General features: G+C 28.2%; 1 protein-coding gene across 1 annotated transcript in view; it reads right to left on the minus strand.

Moving 5' to 3' along the window:
• LOC123296842 overlaps positions 1 to 22,500 on the minus strand; it is a 389,524-nt gene that overhangs the window by 124,409 nt on the left and 242,615 nt on the right. The window contains exon 2 of the mRNA XM_044878515.1: positions 882 to 1,044. Coding sequence (XP_044734450.1) covers positions 882 to 1,044 — 163 coding nt within the window. The remainder of the gene's footprint in view (positions 1 to 881; positions 1,045 to 22,500) is intronic.

A 22,500-nucleotide genomic window follows, 5' to 3' on the forward strand; every position in this document is an offset into this window, starting at 1 on the left:
ATGCATATTATTTTTATATAGTACCAACCTTCAAATGATTCGTGTCAAAATTTGACGTCTGTAAGTCAATTAGTTTGTGAGATAGAGCGTCTTTTGTGAAGCAACTTTTGTTATTGTGAAAAAAATGGAAAAAATGGAATTTCGTGTTTTGATAAAATACTGTTTTCTGAAGGGAAAAAATACAGAGTCCGGAAACTCATTATCAAGCCAAGTTTTTGCTTCCACTGTATTTTTTCCCTTCAGAAAACAGTATTTTATCAAAACACGAAATTCCATTTTTTCCATTTTTTTCACAATAACAAAAGTTGCTTCACAAAAGACGCTCTATCTCACAAACTAATTGACTTACAGACGTCAAATTTTGACACGAATCATTTGAAGGTTGGTACTATATAAAAATAATATGCATTTAATACTAGCGACGCCATCTATGTGTCAGACCGGGGACTTATCAGCCAACCTATTATTGATATTAGTTTCATTAAAATCAATCGAATATTTTTCAAGTTATAGTCAAATGAACTGTTTTACCATATGTATGTATACATATATATATAACTGGGAGGGGAAGGGACGAAACCCCACCAAAAAATTATGAGGAGTAGTTCTTAACATGGACTACAAACCTACCAAATTTGGATATGCACCGATGCCTCCTTTTGCGAATATAAAATAAAAATGATAAAATTTCTGAAAAAAATTTCATTTTTGACGCCATTTTGTTTTTTTAACATGTTGCACCACTCCGGGAAAGTAAAAAATTTCAAAAAATACTTATTTTGATGTGAAAAGAAAAACCCCAAAGTTTCGTTGCTCGAACTTTTAATCCATATAACAGCCTTTTTTGCTTAGATTTACTCCAGTAGGTAAAAGGTACTTACGGACACACTTTATCCAATTCAGCTTTTGATGAAACAAATGTTAATTCAGTACTATCCGATAAAATATGTAAACGTTGTGCACATTGTACCAATTCCTCGTGTCCACATCCTTGATGGTGTTGGTTATGTTGTTGTGGCGCACCATTTATCAGTCTTGTATAGACTAGAAAGAAATAAACAAAATGAAAATTAGTTTAATTTTTTCTCCTGAATTTCCACGGGTTAATTTTCATTTATCTGGGTTTTTTAATTTATCTATTATTTATTAAATTTATCTATTATTTATACCGGATCGTATGATTTTCGAACAAAAAAGAAGGAGGTTTTCAATTCGACTGTATTTTTTTAATGTTTGCTACTTTTGGAATAATTAATTGCGCTTGACCGTCTGAAGTTAAACATATGTCAAAATAGAAAAGAAAGTGAGTATTGCCAACTGTAGCAAAAACAAAAAAATTTTAATAATTTATTCTCAACTTTCGTTTGGGTGAACCAATTTTGATGATTCTTTTAAACCGACTTCAAACAAAAACGGAGGAGGTTATCAATTCGACTGTATTATTTTTTTTTAATGCTTGTGACTTCAGAACTTTTGACTGGGTAAACCGATTTTGATGATTTTTTATCTGTTTGAAAGCTGGTGCTTCCCGTTTGGTCCCATTTCTTTTTGGTCGAGTTCTGATAACGGCATTCATGAGAAAACCATAAAAGTCTCAAATTTGCATTAATGCACGACAAGAGGACGAATAACTCTGACACCGACTCCAAAAATAACAATAATTTTAACTACATTATATTATCGTTATTTTTTTACTTTTTAGTGCATTTTAATATATTTTGGAAAAGTGTTCCTTTTGAAGTCGGTTTTCTTTTTGTTAAAAGTTTTTTTTATTCAATTTGAAGCTGGTGCTATTACATTAATGCATTTAATCAAACACGCTATCTACGGAAAAATATCACTGTTTACTCATTAGGGAGCAAATTAGGTTAGAACAAATATAGTATGTATACATGTATTACATTGCATTGAGTATTCATGAATTAAGTATATATGTATGTGTTTGTTTATTACTATGTCAGCTGATGAAGTGAGAAGAAATATACTCTTATTACTTTGTGTGTAAGAGTAACTATATGTTTTATTTACATGACGTAAAAAATAAACGATTGCGTATTCAAAAAACTGTCTATACATAGTGTTTCAGCAATTAACTCGGTCCATTGTTTGTTCTCACTTGATTCATTATAATTTATTTGATAGTTTATTTGTAGTAAATAAATGAAATATTATTAATTATAAACCCGTAAACTATTCAATTCACGAGCATGTTAATTTTAATGTTGTTTTTATTAATAAAGCTACACATAAAGCTAAATAAATTTATAAATAATTAATTAGACAGTTCATTTGTTTTAAATAATCCAATGTTTTAATTAGTAGTTTTTTTTTTTTTTTTTAAACTAATCGATTGATGGATTTTTTTTAATAAACTAAAAGTTGATTCTTAATGTAAAGGACAAGCTTTTTACCAAAATTTTACCAGATTTATAATTCGTATCTACTTATTCTCTTTCACTCAGTACTTGTCTGATTGAAATGAATGAAAAAGTTGTCTGATTAATCGAAATATTCTAAAAATTAAAATATATAATTAACAAAGGTTCTTCTCGTCAATAATATATGCTATCGTTTGAAAATGACTTAAAACAGTATGAAAAAAGTGAAATTGTAGCATTGGATACGTTCTCCATGACACATTCTGTATAATCCTCGTAAAAATAGGTCAATTATATTTCAATTCATTCAATTGCATGATTAACCTTCGTTTTATTTGTTCAATTTTATTTTTGTACTCAAATCATTAAAAATAATTAAATTTTACTAAGTGAACATTATTAAACGCTGAATGTCAGATTCATATTTTATAGAGAATACAATTTTATTATGAAATCAAAATGTAGAATAGAATAGAGTAGTTTACTTTTAAAAATAATCAATCATAATCGTTAGCGAATGTTAAAGCTTAACGAAATTCATCAGTTATTAATTAACTTGTATTTGTAAGCTACTGCCAAATTTCGACAAAACAGGTTAATATATACCTACAAAAAAATATACAAAGAAAATTTAATATATCATAATTTTTAAGGTAAGAGTAAAAAAAATTTAAATCATATTAAAAAAAAAACCAATAAATCTTTTTCGTCATAATACTAAAATGAAAGATATATCGTAAATATCTCAAAGGAATATTAAAAAATAAATATTCTCTATAACTGCCTTATTTATAATATTGATATTTATGAATCTGCCGAAAAAAGAAAACATCTTTTTATTAGGTTATGGAAAATAAATAGTAAGCGAGTATGTAGGGAAATTATATATTTCCTGAAAATTGTTTAAATTTGGTCGTTGGAAAAATTCTACCAAAACTATTATATTGACACGAAGAAAAAGAGAAGAATTTTTAAAGTGCTATGAATAAGAATTCTTGGCCATTATTCTAAAACTGTCTTTGTCCAATATTACAATGTCTTTGTCTCTCGTCAGGTTGTAGATTTTCGATATTGTTTCGATAATTATTGACCAAATGTACCATATTTAATATTCGATTTTTATTATTTCTTAGTAAATTTACAAATTTGGAAAAAATTATATCTTACGAACCCTTAATTGCTTCACAATACAAAATAATCGTCCTAAATACTAGTAATATCCTTCGAGTATGTTTATTCTAATATATTCACTATGGAATTAAGTTTTTTTTAAATAATTTCGATTTGTATAAATTTGTGATACGATTATATTTATTGTTATTCCCAAAGAACATATACGTTGAAAAGTTGTTTATGGGGTGTACCTTAATGACCCCATTCGAACAAAACAGTCATACAACAGCGATACCTGCGTAATCCGTAAAAAATTGAAAAATTTTCGGACTTTTTTCAGTTTTTGCAGTTTAATACAAAAAATTATTAGTTTTTGACAATAAAGTTCCATATGACTCTAATAGTTTTTGGCATATGATGCTTGAAAAATTTACATGGATTTCAGAAAGATTTTGAGTTTTGTTTATGTTAATCTGTTATAGATAGAACAAAAGTTTAAATGTAAAAAATGTTCCGTATAAAAAATTAAACTTTTGTTTAAAACAATTTTTCGTAAGCATCATTGTTTTCTCGCGAGAGGTCAAATTAAAGAAAAACTTTGGTGTCTATTTTCTCCAAAAATACAAAAGGCAGAGAGTTGAAAATTTTTAGGTAACTTAAACTAGCGACCTTTATGAAAAAGTTATGAAAAAAACAAGTTTTCTAAAAAATACAACTGTCAGCGTGAAGGCGATATAAAGCTGCTTTTTTGGATCCCTTTGGAGAGTGTGAAACTACCTGCATATTAAGTGAACAAATTTTACCTTTTTTTTTTAGCACAACGTAGTTTCCTAACTCCTTAGGGGGTTCAAATAGCATACCAAAAAAGCAGTTGTACATTCTTTTTCACGATTTTAGTTACTTTTTGTAAGCATTTACCAGCGTAATTAATTAACTTACTAAAAATTATATGTCTAATTTCTGAAATAAAACTGAAACAGGATGGAATGTAAAGGGAATGCAAAAAAAATTATGATAAATAATCTCTCCACACTAAGCCATTCAGTATATATATGTTTGGTTTTGAATAGAAATTAATATTCTAAGGAATAAAGAATATTTTATATTTACCAAAATAAGTAAATAATGTTTATGGTTTCTATAATATAATAATCATCAAATGAAAACAGTAGTTTATTGACATTCTATTTTCTATTTTATGTACATAAAACCTCGTTAATTTTATAATATCATATTATTCTTACATCTTGGGCCCCAGCCATAAAAGATCGATCATAATTTACCATAAAAATTCATGCAATTTTGTGCAAAAAAATTTTTGTTTTGGAAAAACTCAAAAACTATTCGACCTATCAGCAAATGCACCCGATTTTTGTACTTTTTGGGTCAAAATTACCTTATATACTGAGTTTTATCGAAATGGGAGATAACAAATTTTTTTTCGATTATTTGCAATTTTTTTAAGGGGTAAAAATCCCTTTGTAAAAATCGAGAAATACGAAAAAAAATTTTTCCTTTGGAATTTGATGAAACTCGCTGGATGGGGTAATTTTGAACCAAAAAGTATAAAAAACCGGTTAATTTAATGATTGAATGCATAGTTTCTGAGATATCGCAATGTTTGGATCGATTTTAGTCCGTATCTGAAAAACTATTCGACCAATCAACAAATACACCCGATTTTTTTACTTTTTGGGTCAAAATTACCTTATATACTTATTTCTGTCGAAATTGGAGATAAATAAAAATTTTTTTCGACCTTTGTATTTATACATTTGTTTATCGAAATATCGAAAAGATAAAGAATATCAGAGTTTTAAGGTCAAAGTTTGTACCCTTATTCAATAGCAATTTATAACGTTTCTACATAAACAAACAACAAACATCAATATGGAACAATAATAATAATTAATGAATTCGTATGTCATCGGTTAATTGATATGACTTGTAAAAGTTCATAAAATTGATTTCTATAAACAATTATCATTTTGTTATTAATCTAGATCATTCTAATAAACATTATACTGGAAATTTAAATAATTCAAGCAATAAAAGATTAATCGTTTTTAATTACTTATTAAAAGCACAGATGTTCAACACTTTCTATACAAGGTATTTCAACAATTAACTCAGTTAATTGTTTGTTTTCATTTGTTTAAAATTGTAGATAGGTTGAAAAATCTTAAAAATTCATAGTTCGAAAATAGATCAAATTCTATGAAGATAAAAAAAGTTTCAACCACGTATTCGTTCCGTGCGTGAGTTTCGTTTCCATGGTAACGATACACTACTTTAATTATAGAATTGTATGGATGCATATATAATTGTATGGATTGCATTTAAGACTTACATTGAAAATTTGATATTATTGTTTCACAAATTTAAATAAATAATTATGATAATTTACATTTGAAAAATAATATTTGTGCAATTTGATTTCTTATTTTCACAATTTTTAATGCATTAAGTTTAATTAATTCGTGTTTTAAAATAATTTTAATTTTACATTTCTATAACATTAACATGTAAAGAACTGCAAATTAGTAATAACAGCCCCCTTTAACGCCAAAATTTTTCACTGGAAGCGCTGGCATCGATTTTATTGTCCCTACCATGACTACGCACACAACGAATACCATTCGAAAAATAAAAATTAAGTATTTATGTTTTTTTATCGAGCTTGATTAAAATAATTAAAGCGCGAGTGCTGACGGATTAAGAAATCATCTTATCAGAAAGAGTTATCTTAATCAATCCACCAAAGAACAGACAAAAAAATTTTGCTTCACCATGAGAGCGTACTGACTAATAATAATACTGTCTTACTCTTACATAAAACGTTTATATGTATACTAGAGTGATACCCAACCACTTACACCCACTGGGTTTAAAAGTAAAAATTGCTCTCGCTTATCTCCTTTCTATAGCACTCGAAATAATGGTAAGGATTGTTTTACACAGGTAAAATATATGTATGGTTTTCTATTTTTTTATTGTATAATAGTAATTATTCATTGAGTATATCAGAAAAGATGGCCGTGAAATATTTTATATGGACTATTTTTACAGAAATCTGTAATTTATGGTAATATCAAATTAAATTCATTTTTTATTTTTTTTTTGTAAATATATCTTTATAAATTATATCTCATGTGTTATTCTGATATATCAGCTATATTGCTGTATAGTTTTATTAAAAACCATTCGCTAGTTTTAGCGTGAAAGCGTAACAAACAAACAAACTAACTAACAAACAAACATACTTACTTTCGCATTTATAATATAATAGAGATAGAGATTCGAGTTATAAACACATAAATAACCATATAAAACGAATAATAAATAAAAGAAAAGCTCCCGATCTAATCATCAAACAAATATTTATTAAACTAAAGAATTTTATTGAGTTTATATATCAAGAAAAATACAGCATAGATACTTGTTTATAAGGACTATAAATGTTTTATATAATATCATATATAATATGAAAAAAAATTGTAAGAGCAAAAGATAACAATTTAGCATTAAGTAGAAAGGGTTGAGAGAATGAGAAACGTAAAACAGACATACCAAACACAAGTCAAGAATCAGCATCACAATGATATGAAAACATATGCGTGATAAATATATAAACTATATAGCTTTGCTTTGGCATATAAGCTATTCAAAAACATCTTCTTTTCAAAAACATCTTCCCTTATTAACACATTTTTATTTATAAGCTTGATCTGTTTGTATGAATGTAACAGACTTTTTCAACGTAATTTTCCTCAACTTGTAGATTGCAATTGATTTGAAAATTTGCAATCGTTTAAAAGACCAAAAATGAAAAGTGATATCAATCTGAAATTTTTTTATCTTACTCAGAATGTAAAAAGTGTGGGAAATCTCGTATATTAGCAACATGAGTCAATTGGGGCTTGTAAACCGTTAGATAAAAACAATTTACGTTGATTACGCAATTTTTTGTTTTATTACGTCATGTATATAAAGAAAAATAGCCACTCTTACATACAAAGTAATAAGAGTATCTTTCTTCTCACTTCTTCAGTTTACATAGTAATAAACAAACATATACATATATACAAAATATGTATACTTGATATAATTACATGTATACATACTCTATTTGTTCTAACCTAATTTACGCCTTCAAGGATAAACAGAGATGTTTACGAAAAAAATTTATCAAACAAAAGTTGTTTATTTTTTTTTATAAGGAGCTTTTTTTACTTTAAAATGTTGCTCATTTACGAACTTGCCCTCACTGTTACGTCCTAAGCACGCTATAAAAATTACAGCTTGATATCTCTTTTCGTTTGAAAGCCTGGGCCTGACAGTGTACCACGACTACTGTAAGAGATATCACAATGGCAAAGAGGAGGAAACAATGCCTCATCTTTTCTGTCAATGTCCAGCTCTTACCATGAGGATGTGGACTTACTTGAACCAGTCTCTCTTTGACGACTTCTCCGGCATAAAGTATGTCGACGTCAAAGCACACTTGTTATTCTCAAACAGCTCCAACAGGTCGTCGAGTAGTGGCCAGGGATTGGCCAATCCTTTTTCGGTATCACAATGGACCCTATGGTCTAAGTGTGTCCTACCCCAGGATCGCCACTCGAACTTAGCCTAACCTAACCTCTTTTCGTTTACGAGTTATCGTGCTGGACAGATGGACAACAACCAGAAAATTACTAATTAGATGATTTAATGAACACTTATTTTGTTCGTAGTATTAATATTTTTAAGCGTTATAAACTTGGGGCTAAACTTAGTATACCTTGATATATTCTTTTAAAGTCAAAAATTTTTGTAGACAAAATTTGTTACATTAACTTCTTTTTATATCTATATGGTATGCTTTGACTATCCTAGATTAGAAATTCGAAGTCTTTAAAGTATTCCTTACATAAATACAATTCAATTGAATTTGATGATATTTTTGAATGATCTATAAACATCGATTTGAACAAACAATATTTTTCCGTATCAACAAAATATTTTTATGAAATATTTCTTTATTTGGAAAAAAAAAAAAAACAAAGAAGTAATAATTTTTTGTTTTTTGTTAACAAATGATCAATAAAAAATATTTTCATAAAAGTATTTGTAATATAAAAACAAGACAAGAAAAGCATGCACACATAAAATAATATTTGTAAGGCTGAGTAGGGAAAAGGTAAAGGAGGAACAACAACAGCGGAAGACGAAGAACACACACATACTCTTCACTTTTTGAATTTATTTTTCTTGGAGCATGTAAGCAATATTTCATATGTTTTTGATTGTTCGAAGAAGAACATTTTATTATAAGTGTAAAGTGATAGAATGAGTTATAAAAAGGCACCATCTCGAAGAATTGCCAACGTGATAAATCATATGTTATTCAATACTTTGTGCAGCAGAAGCAGTACCAACTGTGTTTTGTGAGTGTGTTGCAGAATCATATATACCAAAAGACAATAACTATAGGAAAAGTTATTTATAGCAATGTTGAAAGGAATGTAAATATTTGGATATCCGTAAAATTTTATGAGATAATAATATCATGATGAAAGATTGGCTCACGCGTTACAATAATACAATACATAATTTTATAAAACAGAAAAATAATTTAATTCATTTTAACTAATTTCATCATATTTCTATCACATGTTTTTTTAATTTACTGAGTACGACTTATACTAAACTAATGAATGTACACGAACAGCTCGAAAATTTCAATGTTTTTGCTAACAGCATTACTCTCGTGGTGAGAGAAATTCTCATAATTCCTGAAATACTGGAAGAAATTATAGATAAAATTTTTTTTATTTCTAAATTTTATATAAAATTAAGGGGTAACATTTTCCACCCATTCAATCTTTCAAAACTAGAAAGTACAAGTTTTCAAATGAGCTATTAAGGTTCCGAATTCAATGATTTTTCTCGAAGATACAGCTCTTTGAAATTTAGATAAAGTTTTGTGTAAAAATTTTATTCATTTAATAAAGTGGCGCAGTATATTCCAAGCGGTTTTATAGTTAAGGTTTTGAAAGAAAATAACGATATTTAATTAAAAGCGTGGAATGTATGGTTCACATATCGTTCAAAACTACTTTTACTATACTTTTACAACTACCAGTTGGTGGGCTTTTGTACTATTTTGATCCTCCTATACGATTATTATTACCTCATATACCATGTGTGTTTGTACCATCTAGGCATATACATATCTGTATTATGACAGAATACATCCATTTAGTAATGAATCTAAGCGAGAGGTATTATATACATTTGTTGTAAGACTACAGATTCGATACGACAGACTTTCTGTTGTATGCATGCAGAGAGTGGGAAATTTGTTGCATATTTACCAGTTATCTGTAACTAAAAAAGTCCCACTCTCTAAGCGTTCAACACATGTATATAATACCTCTCGCTTAGATGCATTACTAAACGGATGTATTCTGTCATACTACAGATATGTATATGCCTAGATGGTACAAACACACATGCTATACAGTTATATACATAACCTACAGAATGCTACATTTAACTTGAGACTAAGTTCAAAATCCAAAAAATTATTTTACAAAAAAAGTTAAAACATATAAAGCTATAGTACATTTTAATTGAGCTGGGAATTTCTCGGCTAAGAGGTGTATGTTTTTAAAAAGGTCCCATACCCAAAAAGTTTATTTGGAGTGGAAGTATTTTCCCGATATAAAGTTATTTATATCGCAGATATCAACTGCAGAAAATTTCCCAACAAAAAAGAACTTAAAGGAAATCGAAGCCTAGAAAAAAAAATGTAGGTCTCTATTTAAATAAATAAAGTTATCTCTATTTACGATAAAAGCGTTCATTCAATAGGGTATTATAGTTAGTCAAAAATAAATCATGAAATTTGAAAAAAGTTACAATTTATGTAAAAATATACTTAAACATTCTGATTTCGAGTCATAAAAGCACATTTTTCTTTTAAAATATTAAAATTAATATTCGTAATTTTTTAAACTGTATATCACGTGACCTAAAACGCGGGCAAGCCTTGCTGTGATGTCATATCGGTATGAGAAATAGACCATCAGTTAGTTCAGTGTAGACAGCTGGGTATAATATATCCATAGATAATAAGTATTTATATTTATTATAATCAGATGTCTATGAATATATCTGTCAAAGTTATTTGTGTTATTTCGTATAATGATACCGATATTACGTCATCAAATTGGATGACCGCGTTTTTGACAGTTTAAAAAAGGTTTAAAATTTAATTTAAGTTTTTGGCAAGAAAGCGTGAGTATTTATCCGAAATAAAGTTTTGGTGGCTTATTATTAGCAAAATCAACATTTTGAAGTACTTTTTCAAAAGTAGTGGAATGCAATAATGTAACAAAATTTTAAAGCAAAAGTGCACCTTTAAGATGAGAAATTCCTGTGTTGATTAAAATGAATCACTCTATAAGATATATAATCTGATAAATCATTTATCATCTCTTTTAGTAATAGTATTGCTGAATGCTGTGCTGATTCTTACCTATTCTTCGTCTCCCTTAAATATTTGCTCTGTTTGTTGAATTTGTTATTAGATATAAGAGAAGTAATATCTCTTACAGATCTTATTAATTTCTTTTCATGTTTTCTTGTTCATATAATCAATTATATTGTTTGTTGACTTTTCTTTTATATTGTGAATAGTTATGGTACATAGTCTAGAGGTTATCGATAAAATGTCATATTATTTTATTCCCAGAATACCTATCAGATTCTAATTAATCATTTGGAATAATCCACAAACATAAATAACATTAAATTTGAGGAAAATTCGTCATTTTTTAATTAACTACTAAACCGATTTTAAAAATTATTTCACCTATAATAAGATACAATGTAGAGTTTCTGAGGCTATCGTATATTTGGATCGATTTAAGTCCGTATCAAAATTACCTTTTATACTGAGTTTTATCGAAATTGGAGATTAAAAAAAAATCTTCGACTTCTTTGCAATTTTTTAAAGGGGTACCTCTTTAAAAAATCGAGAAAAACGCAAAAAAAATTTTTGTTTGTAGTTAAATGAAACTCGTTGGATGGGGTTATTTTGATCCATAAAGTATAAAAATCAGGTTAATTTAATGATTGGATGCAGAGTTTCTGAGATATCACAATATTTGGGTGGATTTCAGTCCGTATCTCACAAACTATTGAAGGCACTAAAAGCTCAAAGTTAAGAAAAAAAATGTATGATTTTTCTGATAAAACTGCAGTAAAGTGAATTCGAGAGTTATAATCAATCAACGAACCAAAAGGCAAGTGTAAACGTCACAATTTGTCATGCATATATTTGTTTAAATTGTATCTCAACGCCCAGACTATACGAAATTTAGATAGGTCAATTGAATAGGTGGCCTATTTATTATATTTTTACCTTATTTTCGGATTTAATTTATTAATTCTGAATGATTATACATATTTTAGTAAATGTTTATTTTTATTTTTTTTTAATAGAAATAATGCTCTTTTTGTTAAATTATAAATAATATTTTTATTCTATTCATATTTTTCACTTACAGTGCGGATCAAAATAAGAATACTGTTCAGTGTATTTATTTTACTCTTATTACACCAGAACAAAAAACACAAATCTAAATTTTGGTATTTTTTAGATTTTTTGTTTGTTTTCAACCAAAATTTCAGATAGAAGATTATATACTTTCATGATTTATTTATAATTTTTAATTTGAGTTTAATTTGTAATTTATTATTTTAAACCTAAAAAAATACTCGAATAGACTTTCGCATAAGGATCATGCTCATTGCCCAAGCACTAATCAACTGAAGGAAGCTGATTGGCTGGCGTCACTGACACTACAATTTGACAGATACTTTGAACAGTAAAAGTTGTAGGTACACGAAAATATCAATGTGCAGTCCGCCACCAAATTAGCAACGAATAACATACATAATAAGAGTAATTACGATTAGCTAATTCATACTCATGATGACTACTTGGTAGTCGAAATACGTATTTATAAAATACAAAAAACTGACCAAGGATATTGGGGCAAAAATCGAAATTTATATTGATTGCAGTAATAATATTCCATAGAATTAAAAACTTTCTTTTTTGAAATCGGTTAAAATATTGAATACGTTTGTGTATTTCATCGATTGTGTGTTTTTTTAATTATAATAAATATTGTTTGATCAAATATTAATTAAAATTTTCAATTTGATATAACAAAACTGAAGTGCAGTTTAAAAATAAAATTTTAACAATTTATCCACATAAATTGTTTCATTAATTATATCAAAATTTTTTTTCCATTTTATAAATTTTTGATATTATCTATTTTTCATTTGTTTGAATTGCTTTAATCAACTAATGGCTTTAATTTAAATTGCTGTGAGTTGTGAATGGTTCTGAACAAAAAAACCGAAAATTCGGTAACGATTGTGCTTAATTTAAATAGGTAGATGTAATTTAACAAAAACATTATTTGTGGTTTATGATTATCTGATGATCGGGGAGACAAAAGGCTTTTTTCGGGAACTAATATTTCGTAGAAGGCTTCGTGTCGATGTTTCGATTGTATGTGGTATGTTCTCTTTTACGCAGTTTTGAAACTTTTTAATCGCACGAACAAGATACACATGAAAATCAATACAATCGTTTTAAATTTGTAAACCTTTATATCGGAGTTTTATCAAATTTAATAAAATTAACTAGCTGATAAACTTCTCATCTATTTTCATGCAAACTTAATGTACCTACCACAACGAAGCATAGCAGGGTACAGCTAGAATAATAATAGATATTTTATTGACATAATTGTTTAAAAATATAATATATCAGTGTAATCATTTTAATTGAATTGAGATTGAATTTTACCAAAAAATACTAATCAGCATACCTACGTGTGTTTACCTATTGAATATAATTTTAATTCGAATAATTATATATATTTTATTCATCGAGAGATGAAAGCACATAGCGTTCATTTGTGTTGCAGATTATTTCACTACTTCCCAGCCGAATAGATTTTTTGAAAAATGCTGGAAACTTGTTAAAAAAAAGTCTATTCTCCTTGGTACAATGGTAAGCTACAGTACACGACTCGATTTTCAGTAGATATTTTTATTTCAGTAATAAATGAAATTTACAAAATTTAAAAAAACCCCCGACAAGCTTAAGCTTTTCTTAAAGCTTTTTCCAAACTGAGCCGATCTGGAAGATCATCGCAAATTTTTCAGTTTTTTGGGTACGGAACCCTATATTCGCACTTGAAAAGCTGAAATCTTTCAAACAAAACCAAAAAAAATCAAAACCGGTTCATCCGTTTAGGCGTTACGATGCCACAGACAGACAGACAAACAGACACACACACACATAGCGGTCAAACTTATAACAACCCATCTTTTTTAGTTCGGGGGTCTTTATTCAAATTTCACTTCAAATAATCTACGTTGAATTCGCGAAAAATTACTGATTTGCTATTATTTTGCTATGTATTTCCTTGATATTATTTATCGGCGCGTGTTTGTGGAAGTTTTACTCAAACAAAAGAAATTATTGCTACATATTCAGGTTATCAAGTTATTCGAATATTCTATTAACTTACAATCGATCTCTTGGTGAATTGTATATAGTGCAGATTTGTTATTTTTGTACCTTGCTTTTTGTTTTCATAACAATCATAACTCATCATTGTCTATGTTTTTGGTTTATGTATAGCTCATGTGATGATAAAATAACCTAATAAAGGTAACATTACATTGAATTTATGATTTTATGTTAGTTTTGCCGCGGCAATGCATACAGGGTGCTTTTTGAAAACAATAGAATAACATAATTGTTGCTTGCTGCTTGTGTTATGTTTAGAAAAGTTACGGATGTTTTCAGTAAAGCTTGACAAATAAATATATACTAGCTCGGCCAGAGAGGAATTCCATAGTTAGCGTAAATCGGTGGCTACCCTGTGTTTGCTTTAAAGAGAGGATTTGGTCCATATGTGATTGAACCAACTACATGAAGATTATTGTTCCTAACTTACAGAAAGTTTGAAATAAACTTATTGATCTTTTTAGGTTAAGCTGTAGACACTAAAATCAATAGTAATCCATATGCCGCTGGTTCCAATCCGAGTCGAAGAAATCTAATTTTTTTTAATAAACCTATTAGCAGGTATAAACCTTTTAGTTTTTTTACCCGTTCATGTAGTTGTAACAATCACATAAGTATTTTGTTATAATATTAATAAGTGGTAGAACCAATCGAAACAAGATTGTTTAAAATTATATTACATTTCAAAACAACAATATTTAAAATTTGTTAGACAGTCAACTTCACCAGTCAACCCCGTACGGCAGTTGTCTCACATTCGTGGCACTATTCGCCATATTTGATCTTACGATGAGGTTGAGACAACCTCATATAGGTTGGTATAAATAATTTTTTTTTCAGTTCGTGAATCGCTACATATTTTTTACAGTTAATTAAAGTTTTAGATAAAAAAAAAGACAGAAATTAATTTAATTAATAACTTTAAAAGTCAACTTTTCATTTATTTATAAAACTATGAAATTACTAAACAAAATTGTATATTATTTACCTATTATTATTATTATTATTATACAATTATTTTATGAATATGATTTTAATACAGATATAATTGGTATATGATAGTATTGTAATATTATTTTATTTACTATTTTGTTAATTATATTTTTATACCAATATGTAAAATAATTTATAATAAAATATCAACTCAGCTGGAAAATTATTTATTAGCAATTATTATGATGTTATGTTAGTTTATTATCATGAATATTTATTGCATTTACAGATGATACATAAAGCAACCGTAGCGCCCGTTCAAACAGAAATACATAACTATACCCCAAATACAATAATCAATGGAATGAATATAAGTATATTAAGTTAGTACAATCAAATTCATGTTTTGCTACGAACCGCAAAACCAAGCGTTTATCATTAAGCCAAGTATATAGTCCTACTAAACTTGGGTCATATCTTTCAAATTTATGGTCAAAATTAACCTAGCTCTAATAGGTTTCAAGAAAGTGGAGTCCCAGTCCCAGATTTAAGCACATAAGTCATAGCTAGTGAAAAACTGACATCGCAGCTGAAAAGAATGACCCAAAATTAGTGAGTTTCAAACAAAATTCCAACAAGATCGGATCAAATTTGCCAGTGTTATCAAAAAATCAAATTTTTTAACTTTATGACGTCATCAAAATCCATAAAATTTAATTTTTCTCTATCACATCCAAATTTTATCCAATTTTGGTAAAGGAAGTATGTAATCCTATTAAATTTGGGCCATACTTTTCAAATTTGTGGTCAAAATTTACCTAGCTTTAATAGGTTTCAAGAATGTGGAGTCCTGGTCCCGGAATTGGCCACATAAGTGATAGCTAGCGAAAAACTGACATCGCAGCTGAAAAGAATGACCCAAAATTAGTGGGTTTTAAAGAAAATTTCAATAAGATCGGATAAAATTTGACTGTATTATCAAAAAAATCAAAATTTTGAACTTTATGACGTCATCAAAAACAAAAAAATTTAATTTTGCTCTATTACATTCAAATTTTATCCAATTTTGGTAAATGAAGTATGTAATCCTACTAAATTTGGGCCATACTTTTCAAATTTGTGATCAAAATTTACCTAGCTCTAATAGGTTTCAAAAATAGTCCCGGAATTAAGCACATAAGTGATAGCTAGCGAAATATTAACATCGCAGCTGAAAAGAATGACCCAAAATTAATGGGTTTCAAAAAAAATTTCAATCGGATGTTTGCCTGTGTTATCATAACTGTGTATAATCATATTTTACGGTCGATGAAATTTTATATGTAATTTTACTGTACTAGATATCTATAATATATATTTTTTCAAAAAACACAAATTGGATAAAAAAAAAACTACGCTAGAATTTTAATTGGATTTATTCACAAATATTCAATCAGTTATAACCCAAACATATTTATCATATAATGAATATACCTAAATGATAATAATTATCTGTAAACTTTATGAAAATACTATAACTAAATAATTTTTTTAAATTATTCTTAGATCTTACGTGGGCACTATATAGCCACACACATGTCCTAGAAAGCCACACACATGTAACTGATATTATCATAGAATACATACTAAAAACTTTGCACCTAATTTGCGCCCCCGCTGGTAAACAGTGATGTTTACGAAAAAATATTTCAAACAAAAGTTGTTTATAAGGAACATTTTTTACATTTAAAATTTTGTTCTATCTCTTACGGTTTAAATGATGACTATTGACTTATGTTGCTCATTTACGAACTCGACCTCACTTTTTATATACTGAATACACTACAAAAATTTCAGCTTGATATCTTTTTTCGTTTTTGAGTTATCGTGTACACAGACAGACAGACGGACAGACAGACAGACAACCGAAAATGAACTAATTAGTGTGATTTTATGAACACCTATACCAAAATTTTGTGCGCATCAATATTTATAACCGTTACAAACTTGGGACTAAACTTAGTATACCTTGATATATAATACAAATATACATGGTATATAAATAAATAATTTGTCACATATCAATCAATAATATTTTTTAATAAATGAAAATAAGTCAATTGGAATAACATAACACATACGTATACGAATGTAATAAAATGCCAATATGTCTGAATTAAGTTCTTACCTCTACCTATATGTATGTATAAACCTATTACAAGAAATAATATTTCTTATATTAAATGAACTGTTCATAATTGACGTGTTAAAAAGACGATATATACTGAAAAATACTTCTTAATACATATATATTTCTTTTATTGAATTGAAAAACCATTTATATATATATACGTTTATTTTATATATTTCGTTCGACAAATATCGTAAAAATAAAATTATGATATAAAATTATTAGAACTATCTCTTTAATTTTTGTGTTCATTTTTATATTTTTACTGCAAAACATGTGCTTTTTTACAAATAAAATATATAAACAAACATTTTAAAGGCAAGCTATTATATCACAATGAAATAAATAAAAATCAACTGTTTCTTTGAAATATTTATGTTTAAAGAATTTTCTAAGGTCTTTGATAGTATCGAGCAATGGTATGCTCAGGGTAGCGGTCGATTCCCGCAGTCGCAATAAAAAATTAATTTAATAGTTGCGATGGGCTGGTGTAGTGCATGGTATATGCATGAAAAAGGTGCACTCAGCCTCTGAAATTGAGGAGCTGATAAATGAAATGATCAGCGGAAAGGTGGTAAAACACATATATGGTATCACAATGGGCTCTATAGCCTAAGTGTGTCCGTGGACAGTCAATCTAACTTAAGATAGGAAAAATTTAAAATATTCTGTATCATTTTTTTCGTTATAAATATTATTTTCACATTGTATCGTGTGTTTTATTGGTCCTAGGGACCACCTACGATCTCTTCCTTTTGTGTCTCTGAAAAAGTTGAACAGCAAATATCTCCAAAAACATGCAAAATAGACCAAAAAATTATAGGAAAAGGCGTAAAATTTTCTATAAAAATATTCTTAACATTCATATTTGTCACCGATATCGAGAAAAACGAACGTAGAAACGATTGAAAGAATAAATATATTTTCTACGCATTTAAGTATCTAAGAACACTCCATTAAATTGGCTTCTTCCTTAAAGCCTTTTTCAAACTGAACTGATTTGGAAAATTATCGCCAATTTTTAGTTTTCTCGCTTATGGAACCCTAAATTCGCACTTGAGATCGTTTATCACGCGAACCTTAAAGATTAAGGCGATTCACTTTATTACAAAAGATACTCAGAATTATTGACTTTAGCGCGTTATCTAAAAATTAATGGAGCATCATTCCATTTGAAAATTCGATTTTAGGGCATATAAGGTCAACTTTCGGTGTAACCGGAAGTGTCACAAATCTGAAAGTATTTTAAGCGGATATATTCCAGGCGGTTATGGCGGAATAACAATTTTCAGATTTCTATTGTACCTGGTTCTCCAGAAACTTCTAATAAGCGGTCACCGTGGGACACTCTGTATATACAAGATACGTGCGAAAAACAAAACCACTCCTTAATAATCGGGTAAAAAATAGTTACAAATTTAATTAATATTCTAAAAATAAAAGTAATCTACAATTTTTTCAATCAATATGTATTATCTTTTAATATAAAAAATGTTTTTCGCAAATATTAAATTTTTAATAATAAAGTAAATAAATAAAAAAAATTCATATATGGTGTCTTTTATTTATATTTTATGACCATATGGTGAAAATATTTAATATATATTTTCTCAAAAGCACTTGCTAATATACATTTATTGCTAATGATAATTTATGAGAAAAAAAATTTTTTCAATTAAATCTATATTCAAATATATCTGGAAAGAATTATATTTCCATTCCGGGAAGTATTGTTCTTCGATGGAAGTTCCATTCTATTTACTCATGTTATTACTGGTTAACTTCACAAATAAAATGAACGAAAAAAAAGTAGAATACTAAAAATATATTAGAGAATCATGCATTTCGACATGAAGAAGTTATAAGCATTCAAAGATTGTTGTTTATCTCTTTTTAGCAAAACAAAGTTACTACTCTATGGTGATATCGGACAACGTCATTAATCTATATCTTCTTTTTTTGTCTTATTAGGAATATAAAACGTTCATATTTTGCGTATTTCTAAAGATTTTCGATAATCAACTTCACTTTTCTGTCCGTACAGTAAAAATTCTTCACCTGAAGTGAAGTAAAAATTTAGTCAACATGCCTGGGTCTAATTGATGATAAAATAATGATCATTGAGAAAATCATGATCGTGGTCTTTTGCTCATCACTTATTTTGTAACTACAGAACTTCATTCCTGTAGATAGTTCTGCCTATAGATAACATTCATGTTTATTCGTTGTGTGCGTAGTCATGGTAGGGACAATAATATCGATGCCAGCGCTTCCAGTGAAAAATTTGGGCGTTAAAGGTGGCTGTTATTACTAAATTGCAGTTCTTTCCATGTTAATGTTATAGAAATGTCAAATTAAAATTATTGTAAAACACGAATTAATTAAACTTAATGCATTAAAAATTGTAAAAATAAGAAATCAAATTGCACAAATATTATTTTTCAAATGTAAATTATCATAACTATTTATTTAAATTTGCGAGACAATAATATTAAATTTTCAATGTAAGTCTTAAATGCAATCCATACAATTATATATGCATCCATACAATTCTATAATTAAAGTATTGTATCGTTACATGGAAACGAAACTCACGCACGGAGCGAATAGCTAGTTCTGGCGTTTATGCCTCCAACGAGATGATAATTGTGCCTTGCTCAAAAGTTTATGATATCTTTACTTTGGGAAAGAATAAACCCAAGGTTTTCTGGGTTTTTAATTTATTTCTCTGTGTATGACCCAACCCAGCGCGTTCGTTTCTGTTCCATTTAACCCACATAGTATAAAAATAAAGAAGCATTATTGTAAAATTTTTATAATACCAGTAATAAATATCCTTCCTTTCATACAATAATATTTTGTCATTAAATCAAAGGAGTTGGTATAAGAACCGGAGTTCGTTATTATAAAAGAGGTGTACTGCTGCCAGTAGTAAGTAACAGAATAGCAACAACTCTACTAAAACAGTAGATATTTTTAATTTCCGACATTTTTTTCTTTTCATTTTGAAATATGACATTATTTTTATGAAATATAAAGGGCAATTATTATTAAAAAAAAAAAGAAGAAAAAAAAAGCTTCTTCTTTCATTACACACACAACAGAGACACAGAAATATAAGTACTTACCGCCGGCCGTGCTACATCGCCACTACTATGTGAAGAACAAGCTTTAAAAAGTCATTAAATCTTATACTTTTTTCATTATAAAGTTATCTCATTTATTATTTTTTTTTTTTTTAAGTTTCATTAAACTTTAATGTCAATTAAAAAAATTTCTTTCTTTTTTTTTCAAATATACATGGATAGAAATTAAAGGGGAAGGCCGCACTTACAACGTTGTGTGTCTATTTACACGCTAAAACAACCGATTGTAGTTTGTATGAAGTCAAAATAACGATGTTAACATCGTTCATAACTGGAGGTAATAATTTACGGTTTACATTAAAAATTAGCTCTTTTAGCTTCTTTTGGTTAATTATTTCATATTCATAAGTTATAAAACATGCACTCACTATTTTATGTCACTGAAAACTAAAATCCAACATTAAAATGGCGGTGTATTTGCGCATAGATGGGATTGCCTTTTTGTCTGTGATAGTTTTTACGTATGCCCACGAAATATGAACCGGCAACGGGTCAGAATTAGCCACTATCATAAGAACCGGAACCTCATTGGTTTTACTATCTCACATTACCAATAAACAAGGGGCCCATTTAACTTAAGACTGAGCTGTAACTCGAAGAAATATTTTGTAGAGTATACAAAGTAGTTCTTGGTCAGTAATGCTAGACTGATCTGTACAAATGAGGTATTTTGAAAGTCAATCTCCGCTCAATGCTATTAAGACATAGCGACATTGTATCTGACAATGAGTCCAGTGTTCTGCAACTAAGTTACTGGGTCTCTGTGTAAATGTATAATATTTAATATACTTATAGTATGACATTGATGTTGTTATGTTCTTGAAACGTAATTCTTTCTCTTTCTATCTTCACTAACTCATATCGTCCTCTCAACTTGATCACACCTTTCGTAACAAGCTTGATCAGATATTTACGTAACATTCTGATTATACTTTCTCCAGTTTACTGTCTTCTACTTATTTTGCTCACAGAAGTGATACTTTCAAACTATTCGAGTAAAATTATGTGCTCGTCAGCGTGTAAATTGAAATATATTCCTAAAATATACATAAATAGAAATTAAAGGGGTAGGCGGCTAGAAGCAACACTTACTTGTAAATGTAATTTATTATTACTTTTTTTTTATCATGTATTAAAACCAGAGTTTGTTGTAGACTTTCATCTGATTTTTGTTCAAGTTATGCAATAATTTGTTAATCTTTTTTTCTGAAGTGTGTTTTTTATGTCTTTAAATTGTTAATTTTTCTTTGTTAGTTGAAATTTAGTGCTTTTAGTAGCTTAACAATTGAAAGTTTTTAATTAAAATTAGGTCAATAATTAGGTCAATGGCTTTGGCATATGAAAAACTTCAAAAAAAAACTGGGTAATATTTGTCGGGAAGTTCATTTTCTTTGTTAGAAGAAATATTTAGGGTAAGGAGTAGGGATTGTACGAAAAACGCTTGAGATAATCGATTGTATCGGGAATTGAAAACGAAACTTGTATTTCTTAACGTTGTATAGTTTTCTAACATATATTTTAAAGTGAAAACTTCTATAGCAAATACGTAAGCAAATTTTCAATGAATTTAGACTCCCGCTGTCGCTCTGTACTAAAAATCCTAAGAAAATTATGTACTCTCTCTCTCTCAACTAATAAAATTTTATTAAATGTTAAAATTAGCAGTTTTCCGAGAATTGAATTTATTATGTTAATTCTCGGAAAACTGCTAATTTTAACATAATAAATTCAATTCTCGGAAAATTCATTTATTCATTTTAAGAAAGAAAAATAAAAAGAAGTTTGGTAAACTAAAATAAAATAATAAAAAAAAGTTATTAATATAAATTATAAATATTGTTAACCGACTTCAAACAAAGAAAGGAGGAGGTTATCAATTCGACTGTATTTTTTTTAATGTGTGTTACCTCAGAACTTTCGAAAGGGTTAACCGATTTTGATTTATCTATTTGAAAACTGGTTCTTCCCGTGTGGTCCCATTTCATGTTTGTCCAGTTCTGACAACGGCATTAATGAGAAAACCATAAAAGTGTTAAATTTGAATTAAGTATACACGACAAGAGGACGAATAACTCAACATTACGCCAATCGATTTCGATGATTGCTTTATTAGTGACAAATTAGTTAGTGTACTTCAGATTCACTAAAAAT

Source organism: Chrysoperla carnea, chromosome 3, assembly GCF_905475395.1.
Source record: "Chrysoperla carnea chromosome 3, inChrCarn1.1, whole genome shotgun sequence".
NCBI lineage: Eukaryota > Metazoa > Arthropoda > Insecta > Neuroptera > Chrysopidae > Chrysoperla > Chrysoperla carnea.